This window comes from Lissotriton helveticus, chromosome 7 (assembly GCF_964261635.1).
Source record: "Lissotriton helveticus chromosome 7, aLisHel1.1, whole genome shotgun sequence".
Lineage (NCBI taxonomy): Eukaryota > Metazoa > Chordata > Amphibia > Caudata > Salamandridae > Lissotriton > Lissotriton helveticus.
Genome location: NC_136068.1, coordinates 1,032,751,376 through 1,032,778,826, shown reverse-complemented (window position 1 = coordinate 1,032,778,826; position 27,451 = coordinate 1,032,751,376). Strand labels below are relative to the sequence as shown.

At 44.3% G+C, this 27,451-nt stretch overlaps 1 protein-coding gene across 1 annotated transcript in view; it reads left to right on the top strand.

Moving 5' to 3' along the window:
- Positions 1–27,451, top strand: part of ASPSCR1 (ASPSCR1 tether for SLC2A4, UBX domain containing) — a 902,109-nt gene that overhangs the window by 457,109 nt on the left and 417,549 nt on the right. The window contains exons 10-12 of the mRNA XM_078653432.1: positions 4,364–4,430; positions 5,462–5,524; positions 7,320–7,372. Of these exons, the coding sequence (XP_078509558.1) occupies positions 4,364–4,430; positions 5,462–5,524; positions 7,320–7,372 (183 nt within the window). The remainder of the gene's footprint in view (positions 1–4,363; positions 4,431–5,461; positions 5,525–7,319; positions 7,373–27,451) is intronic.

Genomic DNA, 27,451 nt, shown 5'->3' with positions numbered 1-27,451 from the left:
GCTTTGCAGGCTAGAATGGCTAAAATCCACATCTTTCAGACCTGAGGTCCAGGCAAAAATCATGGACAATCCTTTTGATGTGGAGAGCCTTTTCGGGAAGCACATTGATGAAGCGCATCAAGGGATAAAGGCGGACACGGACACGGCCAAAGCTCTGGGGTCCTTACAGCAGGGCCGTTTTGAATCTTTTCGTGGTAGAGGATCGAGAGGACTATACCTTCAGGAATCCTCCTTTCAATCAAACAGGTACCAACCTTACCAACAGCAGGGGTACCGTCAGTTTTCCAACAATCAGCAGTATTGGTCCTCTAACACCACCTATCAACAGCAGGCTAGGAGGTAACCTGCTGCGAGAGGAAAGACACAGAACTCCAGGCTGAGGCAGTTACGTTCTTCAGGCGCCATCGGCCCGTCTCACCTCAAGCAGATCCATTACTTCTCTCGTTATCTCAATCATTGGCAGTCAATAACATCAGAAAAATGGGTGTTGGATATTATACAACAAGGCCACACGCTAGAATTCTTGCAAAAACCTCCAACTCAACCACCTATTCACAGGAAGCAAAAACATCTTTCAGCCCTCAAGGAAGAAGTCTTACCTCTCATTGTGAAAAGAGCAATAGAAGTTTCCCTAGAACAACAAGGGAAAGGATTCTATTCACACTTTTTCCTCATAAAGAAAAAGCAGTCTACCAAATGGAGGCAGGTAATGGACCTCAGAAATCTGAACAAATACATAAAGAAATTTTCGTTCTGCATGCTGTCTTTGCAGGAAATCCTCCTATTACTATGCAGAGGAGATTACATGGCATCATTAGACCTCTTGGATGCGTATTTCCATATCCCAATTAACAGAAAGCACAGACAGTATCTGCGGTTCGTGGTGGCGGGGCGTCATTACCAATTCAAAGTATTGCCCTTTGGCCTCAGATCTGCGCCAAGGGTTTTCACAAAGTGTATGGCCCTGATCGCAGCACACTTGAGGCAGTAAGGTCTACAGATTTTTCCATATTTGGCTGATAAAAGGCGCATTGTACCAGGAAACGCAAAGGTCCCTAATAAGTTGCATAAATCTATTCGAAGATTTAGGGTATTAGATAAACAAAGAGAAGTTTTCCCTTATTCCGGCACAGTCACTTCAATTCCTCAGAGTAATGTTAAATACTCAGGAAGCGAAAGCATACCCTTCAGAAGAACGCATACAAAAGATTTTGCGTTTGACGGCATCAATCATATCAAAAAGGTCCGATTCAATCGGGATCTTCAAATCTTTGCTGGGGATGATGTCATCCTGCATCCCATTGGTTGAGACCACTGCAAGAATTTCTAGACAAGCAGTGGGTTCAAGCCCTGGGTTCATTCGAGGACAAACTCAATAGCAACACTCAGATCAAACGCGCACTGTCATGGTGGGGCATCAGGAACAACCTAACTAATGGTCTCCTCTTCGAACCTCAGTCTCCCAGTTACGTCATGACATCAGACGCTTCCTTACAGGGTTGGGGAGCACACTAACAAGACCTAGAGATTCAAAGTCATTGGTCAACTCAAGAGGCAACACTGCACATCTTTTGGAATTAAAAGGATTATTCTTGGGTCTTCAAGCCTTCCTTCCCAGAATTCGTGGCTCGCCAGTCCTAGTCAGGACTGACAGTACGACAACAATGTTTTATCTTCTGAAGCAAGGTGGCATGAAGTCAAACACCCTGTCAGCTCAAGCACAGGAAATTTGGAATTGGCTATAACAGCACACCATCGCTTTGCTGTTAGAGCACGTTCCTGGAGTGCACAACACAAGGGCAGATTACCTAAGCAGATCACCTTCCATTTGCCTCGAATGGGAACTGAATCACGATCAACTCCTACGAATATTCAGTCTATGGGGCAAACCAAAATTAGACTTGTTTGCGAATCAACACAAGAAATGCAAACATTTCGCAAGCAGATTTCCGCAAGCAGGATCGCGGGGGAAATGCTCTTCACCTTCGCTGGACAGGGATGTTTGCATATGCGTTTCCCTCATTCCCTCTAATTCCAAGGATTCTAAGAAAAATTAGGTCGGACCATGCCACATAATTTTGATAGCCCCGGCTTGGCCGAGACAGTTCTGGTACACGGAACTTCTCCATTTGTCAGTGGAACCCAGAGTGCAATTTCCAATAATACAGGATCTAATTTCCATGAAACAAGGACAGGTTCTTCACCCGCGATTAACCTCTCTAAAATTGTCAGCTTGGAACCGTATGAGCATGAATTTCAATCATTAGATATTCCTCAAGAATGCCGAGAGATACTAGCAAGTTCTAGAGCAATTTCTACTAACAAAACCTATACAGCAAAATGGAAGAGATTTTGCAATTGGTGTTTAACACAAAATGTACACCCTTTTAATTCTTCTCCAGAGCAAATACTTCCGTATCTACTTCACCTAGCCAAGGCCAGACTTTCTCATGCATCAATAAAAGTACATCTGGCGGCTATCTCCAGATACCGCAGAACTCCAGATTGTCCATCGCTTTGGTCTCAAAGACTGATTAAAGAGTTCCTAAAAGGTTTGTTCAGACAGTACCCACCAATTAAACATCCACCACCTCCTTTCAAGCTCAACACGGTTTTGTCTCAACTCATGAGAGCTCCGTTCGAACCGATTCACAAAGCTGAATTGCAGTCCATCTCATGGAACGTAGCTTTACTTCTTGCCCTCACTTCGGCCAGGAGGGTCAGCGAGATCCAAGCATTTTTGGTTTCGGAGCCATTCCTACAATTCAGACAAGATAAAGTAATTCTCAGGACAAATCCAAAGTTTATTCCTAAAATTCCTGCAGCTTTTCATCGCAATGAACCAATGTGTGTTGCCCACATATTTCAAGAATCCTTCCACTGCAGCAGAAAAATCTCTGCACACATTGAACATTAGGAGATGCCTCAAATTTTACATTGAAAAAACTAAATCTTTTCGTAAAACAAATCAACTGCCTATAGCTTATTATGGGCCCAGGAAAGGTTTGGCCCTCTCAAGAACTTCCATTTCTAGATGGATTGCATCTGCCATCGTTTTATGTCATGAAAAAGCAGGAAAACCTTTGCACACATCAGTGTGCTCTCATTCCACGATCTCATTCCAAGATGGCAACTTCAACAGCGTTGCTGGCAGGTGTCTCGCTTCCGGACATTTGCAGAGCGCAACTTGGACAAATGTGCACACGTTTACCAGACATTTTGGTCTGGACACGGAGTGGAAAGCAGATTCAGCAGCGGGTCCAGCAGTTCTGCGGCATCTGTTTCATTAAGGTACTTGTCTTTCACTTTATGGTTTGCTAAATATATAATTGTGTATGTATATATTTTCACAGCTGTAAAGGACCGTTTCGTAGTTCTTAATGAATATTTTATCTTACAGCAATTTCAAAATATGCAGTATAGCTTTAAAAAACAATAATTAAAAAAAAGAGACAAAGCAGAGCCCTGGAGACAACGGGGTCTATCCTAGAAACGCTATATGGGATAAGGACTGCTATCTATTCTGATACAAGCAGGTAAATCTGTGAAAGGTTCAATACTGGAGAAAAAAACTAGTTACTTACCTGTACACTATGGTTCTCCAGTATTATCTTTCATAGATTCACATGCGGCCCACCCACCTCCCCGTTTCATCTTCAGTAGACCACCTTTATCTCTGGTTTCATCCGTTGCTCACTCTTGGGCTGTTGGAAATCTGAGGTATGGTGGCTGTGCTAGGGATGGTGTATCTCAGGGCCGGCAGCTGATTGGCTGTTGTTTGGGCCACATAATGAGGATGAGTGGTTACCCAATAATATACTCTTCTATGGTTTCCAGGCAGTTTTTTCTTTTACTGCAATGGTTATTCTTTTACCGTGAGACTCCCACAATGACAACGGGGAAGATACAAGCATGTGAATCTATGAAAGATCATACTGGAGAACCATAGTGTACAGGTAAGTAACTAGTTTTTTCTTGTTGTAGGAAACCTGTGTGGGTAATATATACATAAAGTGGCAAATCAGATAGGACTCTCCACTGGCCTTCACTGAACCCACTGCAAGGTTGTAGAACAGTCCCCTCCTAACAGCAAACACAGTGGGGCTCCCTCTGCTCAGGTCTTCCTCATCCCAATGCATATTACCTTTATTAAACAGGTCAAGAAATAGTGGTTACAATGACTTCTGAGGTTAGGAAACTGTCTTTCACAGCAGTGTCTGGCGGGCTTGTATACATAGCTTGCAAAGGAGGCAGTCTTGGTGGGCTTGTGGTGCTTGAGACTGTATATGTAGAGCAGTGTTTTTATGGCATTAAATACTGCTTGGAGCCGTCGCTCATTTTACCTTTTGATTTTACCTGACAGGTGGTGCTACGGGTGCTCTTTCCAGACCGATTCATCCTGCAGGGATTTTTCCACCCAGAGGAAACCAGTAAGCATTACCCTGGCAGCTGCTGACATCAGTTGTTCTGGGGCCCCCATGATATCCTTTAATATTATCGCAGTTATCAAAGTAATCCTGGCTACCATTTTAATGCACACCAAACATCATTTGTTGTTGTGCTTCTATGACATCCATTACTCTGGCACACACATGCTGTTCGTTATTCTGACAACCCCCTACATCCCACTGCCCTTAGTGTGCCCCTTTACTCTTTTCACCTTGCCCAGTCTGACATTCCTAATATGGTTAAATCTCAACCTCTGACAAATGACTGACATTCTTCCTTCTGCTGCATCTCCCAAAGCCTTTCACCTGGTGCCCCATGGCAAGGTATAGCATGGTCCTGGTACCAGCCTCCACCAACATAAATGTTTAGTTATTTGTCCTTTAGAAACTGTTACAGGAGACCACATAAATAAAACCTTACCTGAAGAGAGCACAGTACAAGATGGTACATCTCTATTCTTTCCTGGGTACACTTATATTCAGGCATACATGTATTGTAATTACATAATAATGGTTTTGGTCTTTAATTGATATCTAACCTAGAGAAACTGAGGCATTAATTAATTATTAGATTTGTAAACCTTGTTCAGTCACTTGCCTTCCTCCATTGCATCATTTTTTTGCTACAACGTTTTTGCTGCTAAAAGTCCTTGTGATCCCTCTAGCACAGCTGAGCAATGCTAAAATTCGACTAGCTGCTTTCTCTGGACAAGCAGTAATTGTTTGCAACCCTGTACCTTCTTTGCTTGACACAAATGTGCTGGGCAGAGGCTTCCCACTTGACGATTCCTTGAAGGGGTCCTGCTGTCTTGTACTCAGCAGTCTTTGTACCATTGGGTATTGGGGGAGATGTTGGAGTGGATATTAAATACATCTATGATGCAGCAGCATCAAAGAGGGTATAGTACTTTGGATTCTTGAGATATCACATTCGTAAATCCCTGTTATGGTCGTGCTTATTTGGCCAAGAAGCTCGTATAATATGCTAACTTTGTGTTGCCTGACTTTTACAGTTCGTGCCTTGAAAGATTTTGTCAAAAGCCACCTAGAGGATTCTTCTGTGCCATTCTACCTGTGTGAGTATTACATCTTTGCCTCCACTTTGTTTGCCCTCCCCCATGTGTTCCACCTTTACTCTACTGTGCCCCTTCCATACCCCCTCTTCACTTGCCCAACTCGTCCCTCTGCACCGATAATGGGCTGTGCTCCTCGCATATGCTCCTGGTTTCAGGCACTTTGTTTCCTTGCAGTATTTTGTCTCCTTTGTGGCATAGCCATATCTTCTGGATCGATATGGATTGTTAGATACAATGCAACGCCTATGGAATTGCATCCATGGGATTAACACGTTGAATTCTGACATTGTGGTACCAGCTATCTTGGTAGATGAGCATAGTTTAAGAATTTCTTTTTCTGATCTGTAAGTTGTTTGAACCAGTTTATACAGAGATGGGGTCCAAAGAAGTGACCAACTAGTAAGTGACCAACAACCTGGAGGAAATGAGAAGCCACTCGTATGGTGTGGGCCTTTAGCTTAAAGGTATGAATGAGTCATTAATCCATGCTTTTACTGGATCCTTATAGTGAAAGTCATCTAGAGTCCGAGATTCCCAGAGTTTTCGCTTTGCCTTTAATTGGGCAGTTGATTTTGTTAAATCTGTAACCTTGAGAACGAGGCCTTGGGGTTTTAATAGGAGGTGCTAGTCGACAAGACAGAAGACAGTAACAGTTTCTTTGTTACCTGGACCGTAGTGTTTTTCTATTACTTTTGTGATTTTGTTGATGTGTCAAACTTGCTTCTTAGAGCAATGCAGTTGATGGCTCTGAATTGGGACAGGGGGATGGGATATGAATGGTGGAATGTTTGAGTTATTGCTGGCAATATAGGTATAGAAGTGCTGATGTGTATTATGTTGTTAACCACATGTAACCAATTCCTTTAGCTGCCCCTCCCTGGGCAGATGCATCTGGCCATGCCATATAGAAGCAAACACAAGGAGAGATGATGGATGAAGTGCTGAAACATTTCGGGACTCACCTCCACCCTGAACTGGGTGGCGAATTGAGCTAAAGAATGATAGTGGATTCAACCCAGATCTGTGACTGGGGGTGAGTGTTTGAAAAGTTTCAGCACTCCGTCCATCATCTCCTTGTGTTTCCTTGTGTTTGCTCACTTTGCCACTGGATTCAAGCTAGCCTGGCTGATGAGAGGTGTTACCCTGAAACCGGTCCTAGGATGCTTGTTTCCGGTCCAGGGAAGACATGGCTTGGCAGTTCGGGCTGGACTGTTCCCATGAGGCACAGGGTCAATGCTGATTTGCATATAGCTGTGTCTCAACAGGGGTGGCGAAGTGAGCTAAAGAACGATGATGGAGTCAACCCAGATCTGTGACTGGGGGTGAGTTTTTGAAAAGTTTCAGCACTTCGTCCATCATCTCCTTGTGTTTGTTTTGATCGCCCTAAGTTGGCAGGGTTTCCCCAAAAGTGGGTCCCTTGCTCACTTTGCCACTGGATTCAAGCTAGCCTGGCTGATGAGGGGTGTTACCCCGAAACCGGTCCCAGGATGCTTGTTTCCAGTCCAGGGAAGACATGGTTTGGCAGTTCAGGCTGGACTGTTCCCATGAGGCACAGGGTCAAGACTGATTTGCATATAGCTGTGTCTGAACTGGGGTGGCGAAGTGAGCTAAAGAATGATGATGGATTCAACCCAGATCTGTGACTGGGGGTGAGTTTTTGCAAAGTTTCAGCACTTCGTCCATCATCTCCCTGTGTGTCCTTCATGCCATATGGAAGACAATTATCTGATGAATTATTTGCTTATTGCTTCTTATTCTTGATCTATTCATAGTATCATTTCCTTGTTTTTTGCAGTCATCACACCTCCCCGAACCCTCCTGAATGACGAGAGTGAGACTTTTTTCCAGGTAAGAGCTAAACTGTTTGCTTTCACCATCGCCTTAGTTTCCACAATAACTTCTCCATTGCTTTCTCTGATGCTGCCTACTGTTTAAGAAGGTGCCACTATGTTCTGAAGAGACTTCCTAGCTGTATTGCGTGGCAATTCACTGAGTATTATTTTTTTTTATTCATACATACCGCAGTTTATGTGTAACAGCTCTGTAGTGTTTGTGGCACGCAGACCCCTACAATCACTGTGTGTGTTGGGGGAGACTAGGGCATTGTAAGTGAGAAACCTACAACACCTTTGCAAAAGTAATCATGTTTAGGCAATGGAGAAGGTGTGTTCTGGGATCTGAAAGAAGTGGTTTTTGAGACAAGATGGAAATTAGTCCGATTACTGGACATTGTGAAGTTCGTTGTGCATTGAGGTGGCCCACCCGATGAGCCCAAGGCAGTCTTTCTAATTTCTTGAGTGAAGTGAGCTGGCACCCTAAGGCGTTAGCACTTCAAGCAATGCTATGACACAAGTCTATGCTATTTGATAATGATGGCGTGCTTTCTGTACATTAGGCAGCACATTTAGCAGTATGTAGTTGAGTTGGTAACATTTATTGTTGATGCCAGTACCGCAGATACTAATTATTGAATATATAGCATGGATTTGTTATTAATAGCACCATCACAAATGTTTCCTTCTCATCAGCTATTACTGTTTAACATTATATTCTGCTTATTAGTGGGGCAGAATTGTACCAGGGGGCAAAGGTGGACACATGTCTCTCACATGGCTACTGAGCATATTTATTACTCAAAAATATGAAAAGCATGATATCACAAAATAAAACAATAAAGATTTTCCATTGACCGCAGTGAGTTTCCAATATTGAGTTCACATAAATATATGCCGCTTTTATAGACCTTTGCATATAAGCACCAATACAAAACGGGTCACTAAAACTAAAAAGGTTAAATCATCGCAGATATACAGCATTCTCATGAGAAGGGTGCCATTGACCACTATGAGAGAAAAAATTTAAACTTCTAGAAGTTTAGTTGACTACTTGTGAATCTTTCCTTAGAACCGAGAGAGGGAGCTATATATGTCAGAAGCAGCATGGCCTATTCAAGAACTGCTTAAAATACTTATTTGATTTTTTGTTAATGCCTTTTTTCATTTCATAATCAGGGTCACTATCCAAACAATAATTGCCTTTGAGAAAAGTAAGTGGGATAAACCTTTATTGTTAGTGAGGCAATGAATGACATACATACAGACTCATAAAAGAATGTTAAGTAAAACAAGAAGTACAAAAGTGTCTGGTAAGGTCGGAACAGAAAATGTACACTCATTCTGGGCATCATAAGTGCTACCATTATGATGTTCGCTGAAGGAGCCTTTTACAGGGTAGGGAATTGTAGACAAGATGAACAGCAACAAGCGGAATACTTTGATTAGGGAAACAGGAACCTTCAGTGGGGAATAGAATGTGAACAAAGACATTTCCACGCTCACCAAGAAAGTTTCCTGCAGACACAGATCAAGGTATTGGCAAGACTCTTTATTCATCATTAGGTAGATGAAGGCAAATCCAGCAAAAAGGTTAAGCTTTTGGCAATAACATTTCAACAAGTACACATAGGTGTTCTGATACAAAAGCATTGGTTCGGTGGGTGGGCAGTCAGCAGGGTACATTTCACTTCGAGGCACTCACCGTCCCTTACTTCGGTGCTGTACCACACCACATCCAAAGAACAGGATTTGCTGCAAACACAACTGGCCAAACCCAATGCAGGATCCAGTTGTGGGAAGTCTTACAAGTAGTATTGCTGGAGTAGGCATCAGTGGTAAGAAGGGATAACATTTTGGAGAGAGAGACGTCATATAGACACTGCAGTCTAGACCCCCTCCCCGCAGCCTTAAAATGCTCTTGATCTGTGAAGTAGGTCCAGCAGAGGAAAGTGAGGCGGTAGATGAGAGCTCAACTGGTGCAGAGGTGCCAGGGTCCAGATGTTCTGTGGTCTATTTGTGGTGGCTGGAGTGGATTGAAGCGGGGAGATCCCATTACCATGAGACCCTACGGAACTAACATTAGAGGGGTGTTTGTTTGAGCAACCAAGGATGCAGAGCAGACATTCGCTGGTGAACAGATATTGAGACTCACTTTTTAGGTTGCAGACTGTGGCAAGCTTTGATCAGACAGGCAAAGCGACTTGAACTTGGGAATGGAAACTGCAAGACAGCCAATCCGTTGCCTGCAATACTGCAGAACCACATCTTTTGAGTGCAATTTGAGGGAATCAGAAGACACTGGAGTGTGAGAAGGAAGCAGCATGGAATGCATTGTTACTATTTTGTATGGACCGAGCTTAGTTTACTGAGATGGAATAGCTTGAATTACCAAAGTGCTAAAGGTAGTGTGCCAACCACTTAAAGAAGGTTTCAACATAAATCTTAGCTCGCTTGTTTTTCAAGATGTCATCATATTTTACCCTTGGCCTGATGTCTCTGTGTGATAGGCACTGTGAAATTGTTTCTTAATTCCTATTGTTACTAGATAGGCAGAGGGGCACCTCATACTTAGGTATGAAACCCCAAGCAGTCTTTTCACTAATATGATAGTGCCGGTATGCACACAAGGGTACGCCTCAATCCAACCAGGAAACATGCACATGATTCCAAGAACATAGGCAAAACAACAGCACCTGGCCATCAGTCTAAAGTTCATCTGTGGGTGGGCGCACGGCCCCAAGCCCCATGGAGGTAGATGGACATTGGAAGCAGTCTTAATCCCTTTCCAAATACTGAAGGCAAGTGGCACAGGAATAAAGATACTGATTGATGAACATGGTAGATAAGGGTATAAACCAGTGAGTAACTATGGCATGAATCATTCTATTCCTTGTGACATGGGCATTACTACAGTACAAACTGACGACGTTGTGGAGCAGTAATTTCAGGTCCACCACTATCTCTGGGTGCTGTCCCTCTGCTCTCCAACGGAATTCCTTTCAGTCTACGCTTGTTTCCCAGGGGTGCTTTCTTCTTTAAGACAGACAAGTCTTTGAGCGTTGGTAAAGGAAATAGAGTAATTTGCACCAAGTACATTGTTATTTCAGAATTCGGGGACAGAGCATATTTCTTAGTGGTTTGGTTTGCAAATGTCACTTTGGGCCACTTCATCTTGGGAGGATTGGTGAGCAGCACTTTTAACAATAGCTAGTTTACATGATAACATGAGAGTATCTTACATGTTCTTTACATAGGTACCATTTTTTAATGAGAGTCAAGCAGAGGTAAGAAACCCCCTTTGCTAACGTAGAAGACAAAAGTGGTGTGCTACACCAAAGGCATTTTAAGAATACATAAATATAGTGACAATCTTTAATGTGGAGAGGATGCAGCCTCCGGGTGAAAGAGCGAAGGGCTCTGCTACCAGGGCAGCGCTGGTCTGAGGCAAGAAGTAACTTTCCAAAACCTTCAAATGTGTACAAAGCATAACCGAACACTAGAAAACTAACATCATTTCAGAGACAAAATCTATCTACATAGTAAATAAGTTCACTGTTGGGTGTTGGTGCAACAGAATGACCACTTTCAGGTTTGATCAAATGAGCAGTAATGATCAAACTGTTGTGGCAATCACTGTATCATGCTTTGGGCATTAGAGAGGCAGGGTTCTGTGTAGGATACTGGACGATGGTGATGTGAGAGGGTGATAGCAAAATAAATCTAATAATGTGACAGCCTCATGGTTGATGTTAGGTTTTCATAGTGAGCAAAAGCCTAGCTATGCAATAGGGTACAGCTGCTATGAAGGTGTATCCTAGTGTAGTGTTTTAGAGGCTTCTGCCAGGTGAGCAGCAGCAGTCGCAGATCGCAATCATGGAGCGAAACCTGCTGCTATCAGATCAAGAACAAATGAATAATACGCTACCAGTTTTTTTTCTGCCCCTGTGATCTTGCGCCAATATCCAAATAGCCAAGGAGTATAACAATCTCTTTCATGACAATACAGCGTGAAGAGTCTGGTATAGTCAGGCCAGCCCTACACTGTGTCCAAGGGGAGTACCTTTTTTTATCCCACTAGTGCTTGCTGTGTCTCTCAAATTCACTGCAAAGGCTTGGGGGTTCCCACTTTGAATATAGTCTTGAAGAGGTTTGTCTAGCTTGGCAAGTCCTGATGTCCATTGTCTGCAGTAACCCGCTATCCCCAATAAACTGCATACCTAGCAGACTGTGAGTGGGCGTGGTAAATTATGGAAGGATTCTATCTGGTTGGCGATCCGGTGGTGCTCTCCAACTGAGATGTTCTGACCCAAGAATGGAGCACCTTTGAGGCAAAATTTAACTTTTTCCCTGGTGCCCTTTGTACCTTCTGACTGAATTAGCGAAAAATGATTAAACCGTACATTGTTTGTTAGAGGCTGACGCTAGTAACAAATCATCTGCATATTGAATCAAAGTAGAACCTATGGGAAACATCTGTGTATCCAGATCGTGCTTTAGGTCTTGGGAAAAGATGGATAGTTAGTTGGTAAAACCTTTGTAAGAGTCCACGCCAGGTGAGCTGAGCCTCAGGTCTTGAATTAACCTCTAGGCAGCGTTACCCAGTTTCTTTATTAGTGGGCACTAAGATTCCCTGCTTTCTTAACTTACCGATGAATGGTTGAATATCTGCTTCAACTTCCAGATGTAGAGGGCACAGTGTAATTCACAATTTCTTTATGAGTTTGATTTTTATCTTGAGGGCTCAGCAAAGAGAACACAACCAACATCACCTTCATGTTCAGACCATCCAGGGTAGGGTATCTGCCTAAATATTTTAGTAGCAGACTTTAATACATTGAAAGGTCTTTCAGGCTTTTCAGTACATCCTTCAGAATCACTTAAAAATTAGTTACTCCTGTATAGGAGCTTTTATAGATTCACATGCCTGAACCATTCCCCGTTGTCGAGACGGGAGTCTCCAGTATATAAAAAAGCAATGCTTAGTTGTATAGCAAACTGAAAAGAGGCCTAGGACCATTTCCCTTTTGCAACCCATTACCTTCGTTATGTGAAAGAGACCAAACTTGTCTCTGAACCAATCAAATCTCCTCACCCTCTAGAACACTCCTGAGAGAACCTTTTGGCCCTCAGATTTTCTACCGCACGTTGTGCTAGGGAGTCTCCTTTGAGCTCTGCTCAAAGTCTGCTTTTTTCAGCCTTTTTTAGGAACTTTGTTCTTTCATCTTCAGTTGGATCTAGAAATATTTTGGACTGTCTTCAGGTACATTATTTTAGGAATGACTGGGAAAGAAAAGAAAGGTCTATTTAGAGCCTGTGCCACTTGTTCAAAGAAGAGGCTCTACACAGATGACCCTCATGCAGACTGCATTTACTGTCTATACCCGGATCACCAGGCCAAAGACTGCAAGGTATGTCGCACTTTCTCTAGTAAGACTCTTAGAGATCGTGAGGGACACCTTTTGATATGGCTTCAGAAGCTAAAGGCCGGAAAGGAGGTTATCTGTAGTGTAGCGATGAGACTTCCTCCTCTACTTCTAGGAGTTCTCAAAAGAGAAGACAATCTCCTCATACTCATTCCTCAGAGGAACATCCTAAGAAGGCCCTCAAAAAGACCACTCATGGGTCTTCCGAGCGTAGTCCTTCAAAATCTACTCAATCTAAGGAAAAGGAGAGTAAAAGACACACTTCTGGTGAAAAATCATCAAAGAAATCTACTTCTGAGCCATCAAAGTCTCCTCCTCAGGTCAAAGAACCCTTCAGAAAGCCATATTCTATGCCTCCTGAGGAGAAATCTAAAAAAACAACATCGTCAACAGGATCGTCGTCGACAAAGATAGAGGTGAAGAAAATGTCAAAGTCACCATCATTGCCTATTGCGGTGTCTTCGTCGACGGCGTCGGTGGCGTCGGCGCCAGTAACATCGACGACGGCATCGACGACGAAAGCAATGGTGACGACGACGATGTCGACTAAGGGATCGTTGTCGACAGTGACGACGATGGGGTCGTTGACGGAAACAACGACGACGGTTACTATGTCGTTGACAACTGATAGCGCTCTATGCCTGGTCTTGAAGACAGTAGTGTCGATGGCAACGGGCTCGTCGACGAGAGAAATTCCAGAAAAACAGCTGAGTGTCCGTAAGAGGGGGATTACGTCAGAGGTCTCCTCCCCAAGCAAAATTACTCCTCTGGTGCCATCACACCTACTGGAGGAGGAGGAGGAGGAGGTTATGCCAGTAGTCCATCACAACTACATGTAAAATGTCAGGAGGATGATTACGAGGAGGGAAATGGACAGTACCAGAACCCCATGCAGCAACACTATCGCCAAGGCTACCAGGAGGAGATCGTTGCTATGCCATCCTCCATGATGATGGATCTGCAGTTCATGCTGGCAGACTATAAGAAGAGATTTCCGCTGACAATAGTCTCTCAGGAAATCCACATCCACGTTCCATCCCTGCTACTCCAGTCAGAAGCAGAGAGTCACTGCAGGAAATTAAGGGCCAAATGCATCAAAGGGTTTTGCCCATTCTGTGTCTATGGGAAAAGGTGTTAATGCATATGTCCCTAAGTCTTTAACTCCTCAAGCTCAGCACCACCAGGATCCGGCCACCACGGACGATGATGACCAGGAAGAGGGAGAAATAACGGATCCCAACAAGGAAGGGGATGACTACCTGATCTCATCTCCGGCCTCGCCCACACCAGTACCTGCTGATTCTCCGCCGGTGGATATCGGTGGTTTCCATAATTTAATGGAAAGAGCTGCAATGAGATTCCAGCTTCCAATGGCTACTACACAGACGGAATGCTTCCTCATGATTTTAAAGAGCCATACCATAAGTCGGTCCAGTCCATCCCAATTGTTAACCATGTGTGGGAAGAAGGCTTAAAGGTGATGAAGACACCGGCGACAGTTACACCTGTGCTCGCTAGATTTGAAAAGAATTATATAGGGCCCCCTTCGGACGCATCAGCATGTCTACTGGGCCATCCTAAGCCGGATTCGATAATTTCCCAAGCGGCGCAACACAAATCTAAGAATCCATCGGCGTCTATATTTGTACCTCCTGACAGGGAGGAAAGACGTTTAGACAATGCGGGAAAGAGGCTTTCCTCAATGATGGCTCTCCTCTTTAGAGCAGCGAATGCCCTTGCCATTCTGGGCAGATACGACAGACAGATGTGGTGTGATATGGCTGAGGAGGAAAGAACATGCATTACTTATCTAAATGGAACTTTGGCCCCGCTTTCCTCGTCACATTCTACACACAGATTAAAAAGAGACTTGACTTTGGTTAACATCACAGCATGGCCTGTCCTTGATGGAATCGTGTGGGATGCAGTTCGGTTTCAGATTCATGGCCCAACGGAAGTCGTTAATGTTCCTAATGTTCTTAGAGTAAATATGGGGGATGTAGTGAAACAGAACATTCGTTCTGATGACTGGGATGTTAATGCTGTAGAAACTTTGTTTTCTGATTTACAATACTATGCTGCCTTTGATGCTGAGGATTTATATTTGGAATCTGCTAATTATGGTGAATTATTCTGCTACCAGCATTATGGCAATCACTTCTGCCACAAAACATCATCCCGTAGGGATACTGTTAATTTTACTCAGTGGGAACATTGCCCGGCACCTAAACATGGGAGTTCAGAAACGTTTTTGAAAAAGTATACTTATTTCACTGACTTTAACTCGTCCACTCCTGAGTCCTTTTATTTTAAATTTCATAACACACCAATGTCCAAGGTTAGACTTACCGATACTAAATTGTTATATTCGAAGACCTTCCTAGATCAATTAGTTACTGGAGGCTATGAGCTATGGAAGGAAACAATAGACCTTAAGTCAGTTTGGGGTTCAAGGGCCTGGCAGGTACAAGGCACTGAGGCTTTGCACCGTGCATGTCTCATCCCGAATCATATGTTGTTTTTAAATGAAACAATTTCCCAGACTACATGCTTTGGATTGGCTACTTCTAAAAAGTTAAACACTCCTTCTTTCCCGGAGTTGGAGGAATATGATGGTTGGAGTAATTTTACTCAGTTGTCCATTAGGGAATTACAGGCTCTGCTTCTTAATTCCACCTTTAACATTTCCAGTATGAATCCTAAGGGTTGGCTGCTTTGGCACCGTAGTGCTGATTCTTGCCAGAATAGATTTTTGAATTTAACTGACGGTTTTAAAGATGTTAGATCTGATCCCCGGTTTAACTTGGGTCATACTGTCACCTCTTATTCTGTAGGCAAGTTGTGTCAAAATTGGCTGAAACATTCAACTTTACCTGCGGTTAAGAATCACCTATCTAAACTCAATGCAGACGTGGACTTGAATGATTTCATTAAAGGCCCGGCTAGTGGCAGGTCGAAAAGGTGGTTATATGGGGTTTATAATGAAATTTGGAAACTATCACAGATTGAGGCTGCTACACGCCTTAGGGCTATTGATCAGGCGAATCTCGAGAAAGTGCTTGCAGTTGTTGACAATAGCATTAACGTGCTTTCTTCTAGAATTTACACATTGGATAATATTGTGTCGTCAGTTGTCGATATTGTGCATGATGAAGTATCAGTATTATACCATGGTCAAAATCAATTACGATCAATCATGCAGTTTGCGTGGACCCTTCAAACTCTAAAAATGGGTAAAGTTCCCTGGGGTTACATGAACGTTTCTTCTTTATTTGCACCGTTTAATTTGACTGACAAACAACGCTTGCTTTCAATGCGTGATGCTTCCTTTTCTATGTTACATATTGAATGGTTAGAATCTTTACCTTTTTCCGTGGCTGAAGCCACTGCTGCAACGTGGCTTATCCACGGTTTAATAACGCTGCCTTTTGCTTTATATAAGTTTTCAAATTGTATGAAATATGTACCCATAGGTCGTTATGAACCTTTAGGTAGCGGTTTCCTTCATGAAGTCTGGTCACTCCCATACACATACAGATGTTTTAAGGATGACCAGGAAGTTTATCTGAAAGGGGAGGAGTGTACTGAGACGCCAGATCATTCGTTAATGTGTAGACACATACAGTTACACGGTTCATGCAACAAGGACCGACCAAATATGGCTTGCGTTTTGCTAGGCACGCCAGTTCCTGCAATCATCCCCACGTTTAAATTGTTAGAGAATGGCAGTTATTTAATGCTCAATAATGAAGACTGTTGTGGGTTAATTAAAGGTATAGCTTTCATTGTAACTGTAAGTGAGCGGGTTATTTGCTGCAGAAATGTGCTTTATCCTCCCACACGTGAACATAGGGAGTCTTCCATCTGGCCACAGATACCAACCTTGGGAGCAGAATTCAGCGGCATGGCAAGAATAAGGGCTCTTTTGTCCCAGAAAGAGGTGGCCTTGAGCTCGGCCCGTGAAACTTTCGTGCTTCACATTGCAAACACCCGTACAGAGGTTCAGGCTCTTTTGAATACTGATTTGCCTTTGCATTTCGGAGCGATGGTTCGAACTATCTTTAACGCATCCTCCACAAAAGGCCTAGCACATTTTTTTAAAGTTGTTAGCAGTGGTCTCGTGACTTCCTTTGAAAAGATTTTTGGAGTCATCCCTGCTTTCTTCCATTCTATTTTTTCATCCTTGTTTGGAGGGTTCCCATTTTTACTTGCATTAGCGGCTGGTGCTCTAGTGGTTTTCTGTCTTTTTAAATATGGATGTCCTTCCTGTGCAAGACCCAGCGCAACAGCTACTGACGCAGTTTCGCAACCGCATGCTTGAATATTATGGCACACTGCCGTTGGCGACATTGAGCACGGCATATGGATTATCTTTTCGATTCTCCTATTTCACCTGTGTCCAGCCTGTATTTCACTGCCTGACCTGTGATTTCCATTGGGCCATTGATTTGTGTCTCTGCGGACCGGTTTCTCCTGACGTCGATTTTAATCAGCTGATGAGTCCTATCATTGCTCACGAGTTGGTTTGTTCTGACGAGAGGATTATGGCCTTAGCAGTGGCACATGGACTAATTGGTCCCTGGGATGTATTGTCGGCAGCACGGAATTTCTTGGAACTAAGTTTTCTTGAAAACCCACTGAGCTGTCCTCTGATGGTTATAGAGGATCCGGTGCTAGGAGAACACGTATGTTCTTTTCAACTTTTAAATTGGATGGCTGAACTGTTTTCGGATGAGGACAGTGATTTCCTATTGGAGGCTGTTGCTACTTACTTTGCATATACAGTTTTGTCATAGACACTGTCTCGGATTGACATGCTGATCAATAGCATTTCATTGATTTTATTGACTTATTTGTCACATTTTTTTATTATTTCCTTGCCTATTGGCTTGAGCCACGTTATATTTTTGGGCTATTTTTTAGCATTAATTTTTAATGTTTAGTTTCGGATCATGCTCGTTTACTGTTGAGTTCTGCTCTCATGAGATGGCACTTCTGTTATCATATTTAGTCCGTTCTCGGATGAAGGGGGGGTGTCATGTAGCTCCTGAATATCCTTGTATCGTGTTAAGTTAGCATAGGTACATTTGAGGTTTAAACGCCATTTTCCATTCTTGCAACTTCTGCACACGACACTTAATTATTGACTTAGCTTTCAACCTAGTAGTTTGCCGTGGTTTATGTGAGAATAATATGTTATTGCTCTGATATCAGCTTTGCTTAATAAACTATGTCTGCACGAAGAGTGCTGAAGTTTCAGGAACAACACGATATGGAATTGTTATGAGGTCTGATCTCCACGCCTTCATAGTCATAACACAAGTGCAGCCTTTGCCAACTCTGGCTTCAGGCGGGATTGATATTGCTTTGCATGAGGCACATAGAACACACTTGAGGCGGTTCACATGAAGAGAGAGCTGGTGTATGCTGATGTGATTCCTTCATGCTAGGACACTAAGGTATGGGCCCGCCCTAAACCAACCCAAAGAGACCTTCTTAGCTAATAATATAATATATGTGTTAGAGTGGGTGAGATATAAGTGTTGTTAACTCTTATTCATTACAGTATGTTGACATGCTGTCACCATTCGCTTTTTATGTCTTAGTAACTATGCTGGTAATTTTGCTACTGAAAATAAAGTATACTTGTATTATCTAAGATACTGCGCCTGAGAAGACGGCATTAGTAAATAAACATTTCAAATGCACAGGTGTCTTCTTTACTCCATGTTCTGGTTTGTAATGATAATATAACGAAAGAGTGTTCATGAGTTCCACGTATCCTGAGGTACTGTAAGTTCATGTTCTGGTTTGTCTAAACATTGGGAGTTTGTTATGACCAATGAGACACTGTAGCTAGCTCGGTAAGGGGTTTGTTGAGTACTTAGGTGAGTTTTGGGTCACCCTAATTCTCCGAGGTTCCAATCCTCTGTGCACAGTTCTGTGTGAGAACAGAAACCCTGCGACAGGTTGCTGTGGTACCCTGACTGGGAAGGGTCCAGGATTCTGTTTTCTTTGAGGTATCGGATTAGCTGTCTGTTGACGATTTCCTCGATGACCATGGCCGGGAAGGGGAGCAGAGAGATGGGCTGGAAGTTCTTGAGGTCTCTTGGGTCTGCCTTAGGTTTTTTGAGTAGGGCGTTGATCTCGGTGTGTTTCCAGCTCTCTGGGAAGGTCACGGTCTCGAGGGAGAGATTGATGACGTGCAGGTGGGGTGCGATGGAGGTGCTTGCTTTGTTGAAGACGTGGTGCCGGAATGGGTCTGACGTAGAGCCGGAGTGGATTGTGCTCATGGTCTTGATGGTGTCATCGACGCTCACGCTGGCCCAGGCTAGCAGGGGGTCGTGGTCGATGGTGTGTGGAGGGTCTGCGGTGTACTTGTCTGTTGGGGATGTCTGGGTGTTGAAGCTGTCGTGGATGTCTGCTATCTTGTGGTGGAAGAAGGTGGCGAGGGAGTTGCACAGGGCTTGCGACGGCGGGATGTCGTTGGTGTTGGAGCTGGGGTTGGAGAGTTCCTTCATGATGTTGAAGAGCTCCTTGCTATTGTGTGCATTGTTATTGAGGTGGTCTTCGAAGGAGGTCTCTTGGCCGCCCTGATGAGGTGCTGGTGGTTGCGAATGGCGTCCTTGTGTGCTGCGTGGCTGTCTGGAGTTTGTTCACTGTGCCATTCCTTCTCTAGTTTCCTGCAGGCTTGCTTGGAGGCAAGGAGTTCTGGAGTGAACCAGCTGGCCCTCTTGCTGGTGTCTCTGTCGGGGGGTTTCTTCAGTGGGGCGAGGGTGTTGACGCAGTCCTCGGTCCAGCGTCTGAGGCTGTGGGCAGCGTCGTTGGTGTTGGAGGGTTCGGTGGTTGGGCTGAGAGCGAGGTTTGCATGTAGTTGGTCTTCGGTGATTTTGTTCCAGCAGCGGCGGGGGATCTGTTGGGTGCGATGGTGGGTTTCTGGAAGGCGAAGTGGATGCAGCAGTGGTTGGTCCACAGGAGTTCGTTGGTGTGGCTGACTGAGACGTGCGGGCTTGAGGAGAAGACTGGGTCGAGCGTGTGGCCGGCGGAGTGGGTGGGCAGTGTGACGAGTTGCTTCAGTCCAAGATTGGCGAGGTTATCGATCATGGTTGTGAAGTTGTTGTCTTTGTTGTTCTCAAGGTGAAAGTTCAGGTCTCCGAGGAGGATGTAGTTGGTGGAGGTCAGGGCGTGCTTGCTGATGAAGTCGGCGATGGAGTCGCTGAACTAGGGACGGGGTCTGGGACAAGGGTGCCTCTGAGGGTGGAGTTAGGGTCTCTGTGGGTCTGGAAGTTGTGGAAAAGTAAATTTTGCCATGTTGTATGTGCCTACGTGTTCCCCATATTTTGTTATATGTGCATGATCGATATGCATGTATTCCCCTCTGATCGATTAAAGACGCAATTACAGTTGTGTCCATCTCTAGTATGCCAGTTTCCAGTCTTCGTGAAAGCAACGAATATTAGGCCTATGTAAACCTACGTTGCCACATTTTACAGTGTGCACGTTAATTCATTGAATTGTCCCTGTTTCTAGGCCTCAAAAGGGCCGGACTCAGATTCAGCTCCTGTCTCCTGAACACTCTCCGAGGAGCGATACAGCCCCCACCTGCATCCCTGACCCTTAGCTTACTTCTTGCCACGCAGTGCCCGGCCCGGCCTGGCTCTGCCTCCCAGTCTGCCAAGAATATGTTATGCTTCTAGTTATCAGTCTAGCCCTCCTTCTCTGCATTCCTAAGCTACTGGATCGCATCAATAGTTTCCGTCATGGTCTAGCCTTTATGTCTCCATGAAAGAGAAATACTGTATTAATATTCATAGAATATTCCTCGCACACACTACATATAGAATTATGCATGCACCAGTCTTAGAGTCTATTAGCCTTTGCCCTGATAACTTTTGGATTCTATCAACATGTACTCTAAACATCAGATCCTAGATATGCCTGGGTACATGTCGCTCTGACACTCCAGACTTTAGTCTCCTCTTCTAGCGCAGAAGTCATAGCACCCAGTTCTCCCTGGTAACACGTCATTGCCCATTTGCGCGCACCACTAGGTTAGAGGTCCCAGCTGCTTAGGTAGCCCCCTCCATGTTTCCGCCCCGTTTATGACATATTCTGTTACGTTTGCATCACATGTCTATGTATACGCCCTGTACACGCCTTCTTGTTACATCATTTTGCCCTTATCTTTCGCGACTGTTACGAACTACGCCTACTGCTACGCCTACTGTATTGAATGTAATGTATTTGTTTAACTATAAATATTGTGCACTGTTATTAAATGTTACCCTTATGCTTCCCAGATCCTGCCCCCGGCAGCTGCCATCCTATTCCCGTACAGGCTGTCCTGTTTTTGTCCTTTATGCCTATTAAAGCCTGTAAACTCCAGCTACCTCGAATCTTGACTCTTATTTATTGAGCTACCTGTTTATTGATTATTTCTGAAAAATAGATCCGGTAATAAATTATTTATTTACCACATAATGGCGCCCGAACAGGGACTTGCCCTTTCCCCACGCGCCGGAGAAGCCACGCAGGCCCCCTGATCCTCTGCAGCCGTGACGGAACCATACCGTGCACGTGCAGATATTTCTGCTTCAAGTATCCCTCAGGCCCACGGAGGAGACGGAGGTTGCGGTCCAGCATCCAGACGAGGCGGTGGAGGAACGCGGCGAGTTCCGACCAGAGCCCAAGCCGAGAGTCCAAGGTCCGAGGTATCCAGAGGCCCACCTGTAACTGAAGTCCGAAGTTCGTCCATCCGTCGTCGTAGCAGTCCAGTCCAGTCCGAGGCCTTCCGTTCTTGCTGCCCGGTGAGTACCGTTGCTGGGGTAGTATCTCGACAGGGTCAAATTGATTTGTCTCTGGTCCGTGGGTTTGGGTACACAGATCCAACACGAAGTGTCCACCTAGGTGGATGCGGGTCCTGACGTGTCTCTTTATGGGACCGGTAAGTTTCGTACTGTTTTAGCAGTGCATCTAGTTATTCTAGTAAGTTCTGTTCTCGAGAAATTCATGTGTTCTGTTCTCAGTATTCCAGGTAATATTTTGTCCGAACTGTTATTCTAAATGTTATTCCATGTGTTTTCAATGTCGTGGTATGAGTGATTCGTTTTTCAGTTATTATTGTGTTTATTGTGTATTGTATTGTGTCCAGACTCCAGCCTAAATTATGCCTTTGTTCTCGAAATTACGTCAGTTAGGAACTAGAAAAGGTCTGCTCGAGGAAGCAGTTCCTGTCCCGCCTAGGGACAGTCCAGGTCATTTTATGTACCATAAGCATGGCATAAGTGCCATATTATATCTAGACTTATGGGTGGAATACACCAAGGAATTAGAAGAGAAATATAGATGGCCCGTATCCGGTACGTGGGATGCCGAGTGCATCATGCGAGTAGAAGAAGCATTATGGAAAAAGAAAGCCAGACAGTCCCAGAAAGATGCCATCGAGTTATGGCGCAAAGAATCTCATAAAAGAACAGAAAAAGAAATCAGAAAGACAGAATTAAGTAGGGAATCCTCAGAAAGAGCCCAAGAAAGGGAATTAATCGAAGTAGGTGAACGAGTTAAAGCCGAACAGTCAGACAGACAGAGAAATGCCCTTATTAAGGGTATGTATCCTCTTCTTGCCGAGGGCTTGCCGAAAGCAACCCCGGAAGCACCATGTAATTTTCCGCCACCATTAGTTCCGATTAAGCTACGTCACAAACCGACCGCAGCTGATATTTTTCTCTCGTCCTATTTGGGCGACACAGTCCCAGAGTATGCAAATCCTGTTCCGCCAGCTCCCGTAAATAATGTAATTCCTGTTCCTCCAGCCACCGGGGCACCCGTTGCAGCACCTGTTACGGTACCCCCGGTCCAGCCTACAGTACATGTACCCGCTACATCAGTCACTCTGCCAGCACGAATGGTACCAGTCGACGATTCTAGTTTAGGAGCCGCGGGGGGGGGGAAGTTCTCCTGGAACCCCGCCGCAACACAAACGTCTGTCATTACTTGAGCTACATGAACGTGCGTTACAGCGTACGCCCAGACCCCAGTCCGTTGCAGATATCAAGCGAGCCCTTACCGAATGCCGTTATGATCCAGTCCCAGGCGATAATGATATGGTTATATATTCATTGCGTGTAAGACGGGTGACCGAGTACTTGGACACCCTACCGAATATGAAAGAATATCTAGACAGAATATATCGTTTCATCCGTACAGGAGTAGATCCAGAAAGTATTGGTGAAGCCATGTCTCAAAGAAAAGTCGAGATCCAGCTCATGCTTTTAAAGTTTCTAATTAATTGTTTGATAAGAGAACAAGATTATCCGGATAAAGATCCGGAAGAAATGAAAGTCCTGACAAGGTGGAGTGATCATATAGCCGAGGGAAAACACAAGACACAGAACTGTATAGAGAGTATGTATAAGAAAATCCGTAAGGAAATAATAAGGTTACACGAGAAACGCAAAGCAGCACAAGTAAGCGAGAAAGAAGACGACTCTCCTACCGAAGAGGTAGACGACGAGAATCCCACTAGAATAGCGTATGTAGGTAGAACTAGACTTCCCGACCGACATTCACGCCTAGAACACAAGAAAGTTTTTCCTTCTCCAGCACCAGAACAAGGTTCTCTTGAGCAAGTATTCCAAGCCACCGATCACATTCTGAAATCACGAATCGGTTATAGTGAACTTTGTACCATGCATGAACAAGAATTAGCCCGATCAGCAGTCCGATGGACTACTGATTCTACCACTTTTCCAGACGAAATAGTGGCACAAATGTTTCTGAAATTGCCCCCAGCCGAGCAACGACTGGTGGGTATTTATATGATCCAGCACCTCATTACACTGTATGAGGGTCAGCATTCTGATCCAGGTCCGTTGCATGATGTTCTGAACGAGTTACTCCAGTATAGATGGAGAGGTTTAGGTACCGATTTAATTAGTGTCATTCTAGAACAGCGTCACAAATATAGAACGTTTCTGAATCCGCATTTTGTTCATGTCTCACCTCCAGAAAGTAAATCATTTTACATAGATAGACAGCATCCGTTACGAGAAGTACATCCAGTTAGAGGAACGGGTGGTGGACTAGAACGAGTATTTGTTTACACCCCTATCACCAAGATGGAACTCTTAGAGATGAAGAAGTTAATTCCCTGTCACGACAAAGATCCAGCAGGGTTCCATAGAGAATTAAAAGACATGCTCCGTATGGGGGAATACACATATCCAGATATCATTAAAATGTTAAAGGTCCTGTTGCCCGCAGGGGTATATGAAAAACTCAAGGAAAAAGAATGGGAGGTGGGAGAGAAAAAGATTGATTGGACAGCTCTAGAAGCTGAAGACAATTCACGAGTACCAGGTACCGGTCTAGGGGGTAAAGTTAAAGAATTGCCCGAGTTATTGATACAGGTTTTGCCAAGATTACTAGCCACGAAAAAGGAAGATTGGGATGCAATCTCAGCTTGTAAACAGAAACAGGATGAAGACACTAGTGATTTTTATTCTAGATTTGAAAAATGTTTTATTATTAACAGTGGTTTGAAGACGAGTAGTGAGTCGTACCCTCATCTTTTTGTTACTAAACTAGTCGAGAATTCAAGTCCACAAGTTAAAAATCGAGTATTGAAAGTCGAAAGTAGTTGGCAAGCTAATACTCCGTCACAAATGCTCCAGATGCTCCAGTATCACCAGAATAGAATCAGGGAAGAGCAAGAACACGAAAGGAGACGTATGAAAGACACGAAAATGAAAGTATTAGTTGCACAATCTGTTCCACAAGACAGTACGTGATTTTGATCCCAGATTACTGAATGTTCCGCAGCATTTATGGGCGCAAGGTCCAACTGATGTAGGATGTATGCACATCACACCCCATCGTGTGACTCTCAAACAAGGTATAGTCTTGCCACGAATCAGACAGTACAGACTGCCACCTGAGGCTGTAGCAGCCTTATCCAAAATTATTGACGAGCTTATTGCTCAAGGAGTGGTTGTAGAAACTGACTCCAATATATGTAATTCTCCTATCATTCCGGTCCTGAAACGTACTGATCCAAATGCACCTCCAGTATATCGATTAGTGATTGACCTTCGAGAGCTTAATAAATGTATCATACCCCAGTATCCAGTAGTCCCAGATATTTCTTCCCTATTGACAGCCATTGATTCTGAAGCTACATTTTTCACTGTTATCGACCTCAAGAATGCATTTTTCAGTGTCCCCATTCATCCAGACAGCCAGTACCTTTTTGGTTTTTGTTTAAATGGAAGGAGCTATAAATTTACACGAGCTCCTCAAGGTTTCACAGAAAGTCCTAGTATTTACAGTCAAGCACTTAAAAGACAACTAGACAATATTCACATGCCAACTGACACTGCCCTGCTCCAGTATGTCGATGATCTACTGATCACAGCCCGTTCTGAACGTGACTGCGAGCGTGCGTCACTTACGGTTCTGTATTTCCTGGCCGAGCAGGGGCACAAGGTGTCCCCTTCCAAATTACAATTCTGTGTCCAGCAAGTGATCTACTTAGGCCACTTACTGTCCAAGTGGGGTAGGCAGTTGACACCAGACCGTATCCAGTTAATAGCGAGTCTTCCACAGCCCAAGACACAGAAGGAGGTACGAGCTTTTATTGGCCTCACTTCTTATTGCAGACAATGGATTCCTCAGTACGCATTTCTAGCCAAGCCACTGATACAGTTAACGACACAGGAGGCAGCCGTATCGACTGTCCTCCCTTGGACCCAGGAACATACACTTGTTTTCAATGAATTAAAGAAAGCCTTATGCCAAGCACCTGTTCTAGCTACACCTAACTACAGTAAGCCTTTTACACTTTTTGTCACAGAACGTGATGGTACTGCATTATCAGTTCTCACACAAGATCAAGCAGGACAATACAAGCCCTGTGCTTATTTTTCAAGCACATTAGATCCAGTAGCCCAGGCGCTGCCTGCGTGCCTCAAGTCAGTTGCAGCCACAGCTCTAGCTATCAGACAAAGTGATTCCATAGTGTTAGGACACTCCCTGACAGTACAAGTTCCACACTCCGTGGAAGTTCTTTTAAACCGAACACAGACACAACACTTGACAATTGCACGTTTAACAGGTTATGAACTGACACTGTTCCAGCCACACATAGAAATCAGACGCTGCAACATTCTAAATCCTGCTACACTGTTACCGTCCGTTACTTCAAATCCTGCCACACATGACTGTGTGGAAGTTGTTAACACTATGACAAGACCAAGACAAGACCTGACAGATATTGCATTACCTAACCCCGACCTGACACTCTATGTGGATGGTTCATGTATGAGAACAAGTACAGGAGAACTAGTAGCCGGGTATGCAGTGACTACTGAAACTGAAGTTATAGAAACACATCGTATTGACACCCTGTCTGCTCAAGCAGCAGAGCTAGTTGCTCTGACCCAAGCCTGCATACGTGCCAAGAACCTGAAAGTAAACATATATACAGATTCACGTTATGCATTCGGAGTCGTACATGACTTTGGAGTGCTCTGGCAGGAGAGAGGTTTCATGACTTCTCATGGAACCAAGATTCAGCATGGTCTCCTCATTCAAGCTCTGTTAGATGCAATACATTTACCGACAGCTATCGCTATCATGAAGTGCAAGGCACATACGAAAGTTACTGACATCATTTCCCAAGGTAACGATCTAGCAGATCGAACAGCCAAGCTTACAGCTCAGACTCCAGACATTCCAGTTAATACGACACAGACACTCACCCCAGATCCGACTACTTGTATGACAGTTAAGGAGCCTACACAAGATGTCATAGACATACAGTTACATGCTACTCCCGAAGAAATCAAGAAATGGTCCGAACAAGGAGGGGTCCAGACAGATCAAGGATGGTTGACGAAGGGAAAAGCCACATGGTTTCTCCCCGACTCTATGGTTCAAGTCATTATTAATACCGCACATAGTCCAGCACATCTAGGAGAAAAAGCTATGTTAGACAGTATTCAGAACCTTTGGTTCAACAAGCACTTACGAGCTGCAGCCAAGCAGAAAGTCCGTACCTGTATGATATGTTGTCAATTCAATCCAGGTAAAAGTGTCCCGGTGGAACAAGGGGGATTCCAACCTCCTGACCACCCTTTTGAAGTCCTCCAGATGGATTACATTCAGATGGAGCGATGTCGAGGTTTCAAGTATGTCCTCGTAGTTGTATGCGCTTTGTCCAGGTGGACAGAAGCATATCCAGTCCCAGATTACACAGCCGCGACCACTGCCAGGCAGTTGGTTCGTGAATTCTTTCCCCGCTATGGACTCCCTAGGGTCGTGTATTCTGATAACGGCCAGCCATTCTCATCTGAGCTTATGAAACATGTTTCCCTTCTGTTAGGGTACCAGTGGAAGTTCCATTGTGTACGCCATCCTGAAGCAGCCGGTCTCGTAGAGAGACATAATCAGACCCTGAAAATTCGCATTGCCAAAGTATGTAAAGAGAAAGGTGTAGACTGGCTAGTTGCCCTGCCAGTTGCTCTATTCTACATGAGGATGGTTGCACATTCCAGATCAGGTCTGTCCCCGTATGAGGTCGTATTCGGCCGCCCCCCAAACATGTGGGGTACACCTAGACCCCGCAGTATTACAGATGTTTCCAGTAATATGCTGACAGATTACCTAGCTTC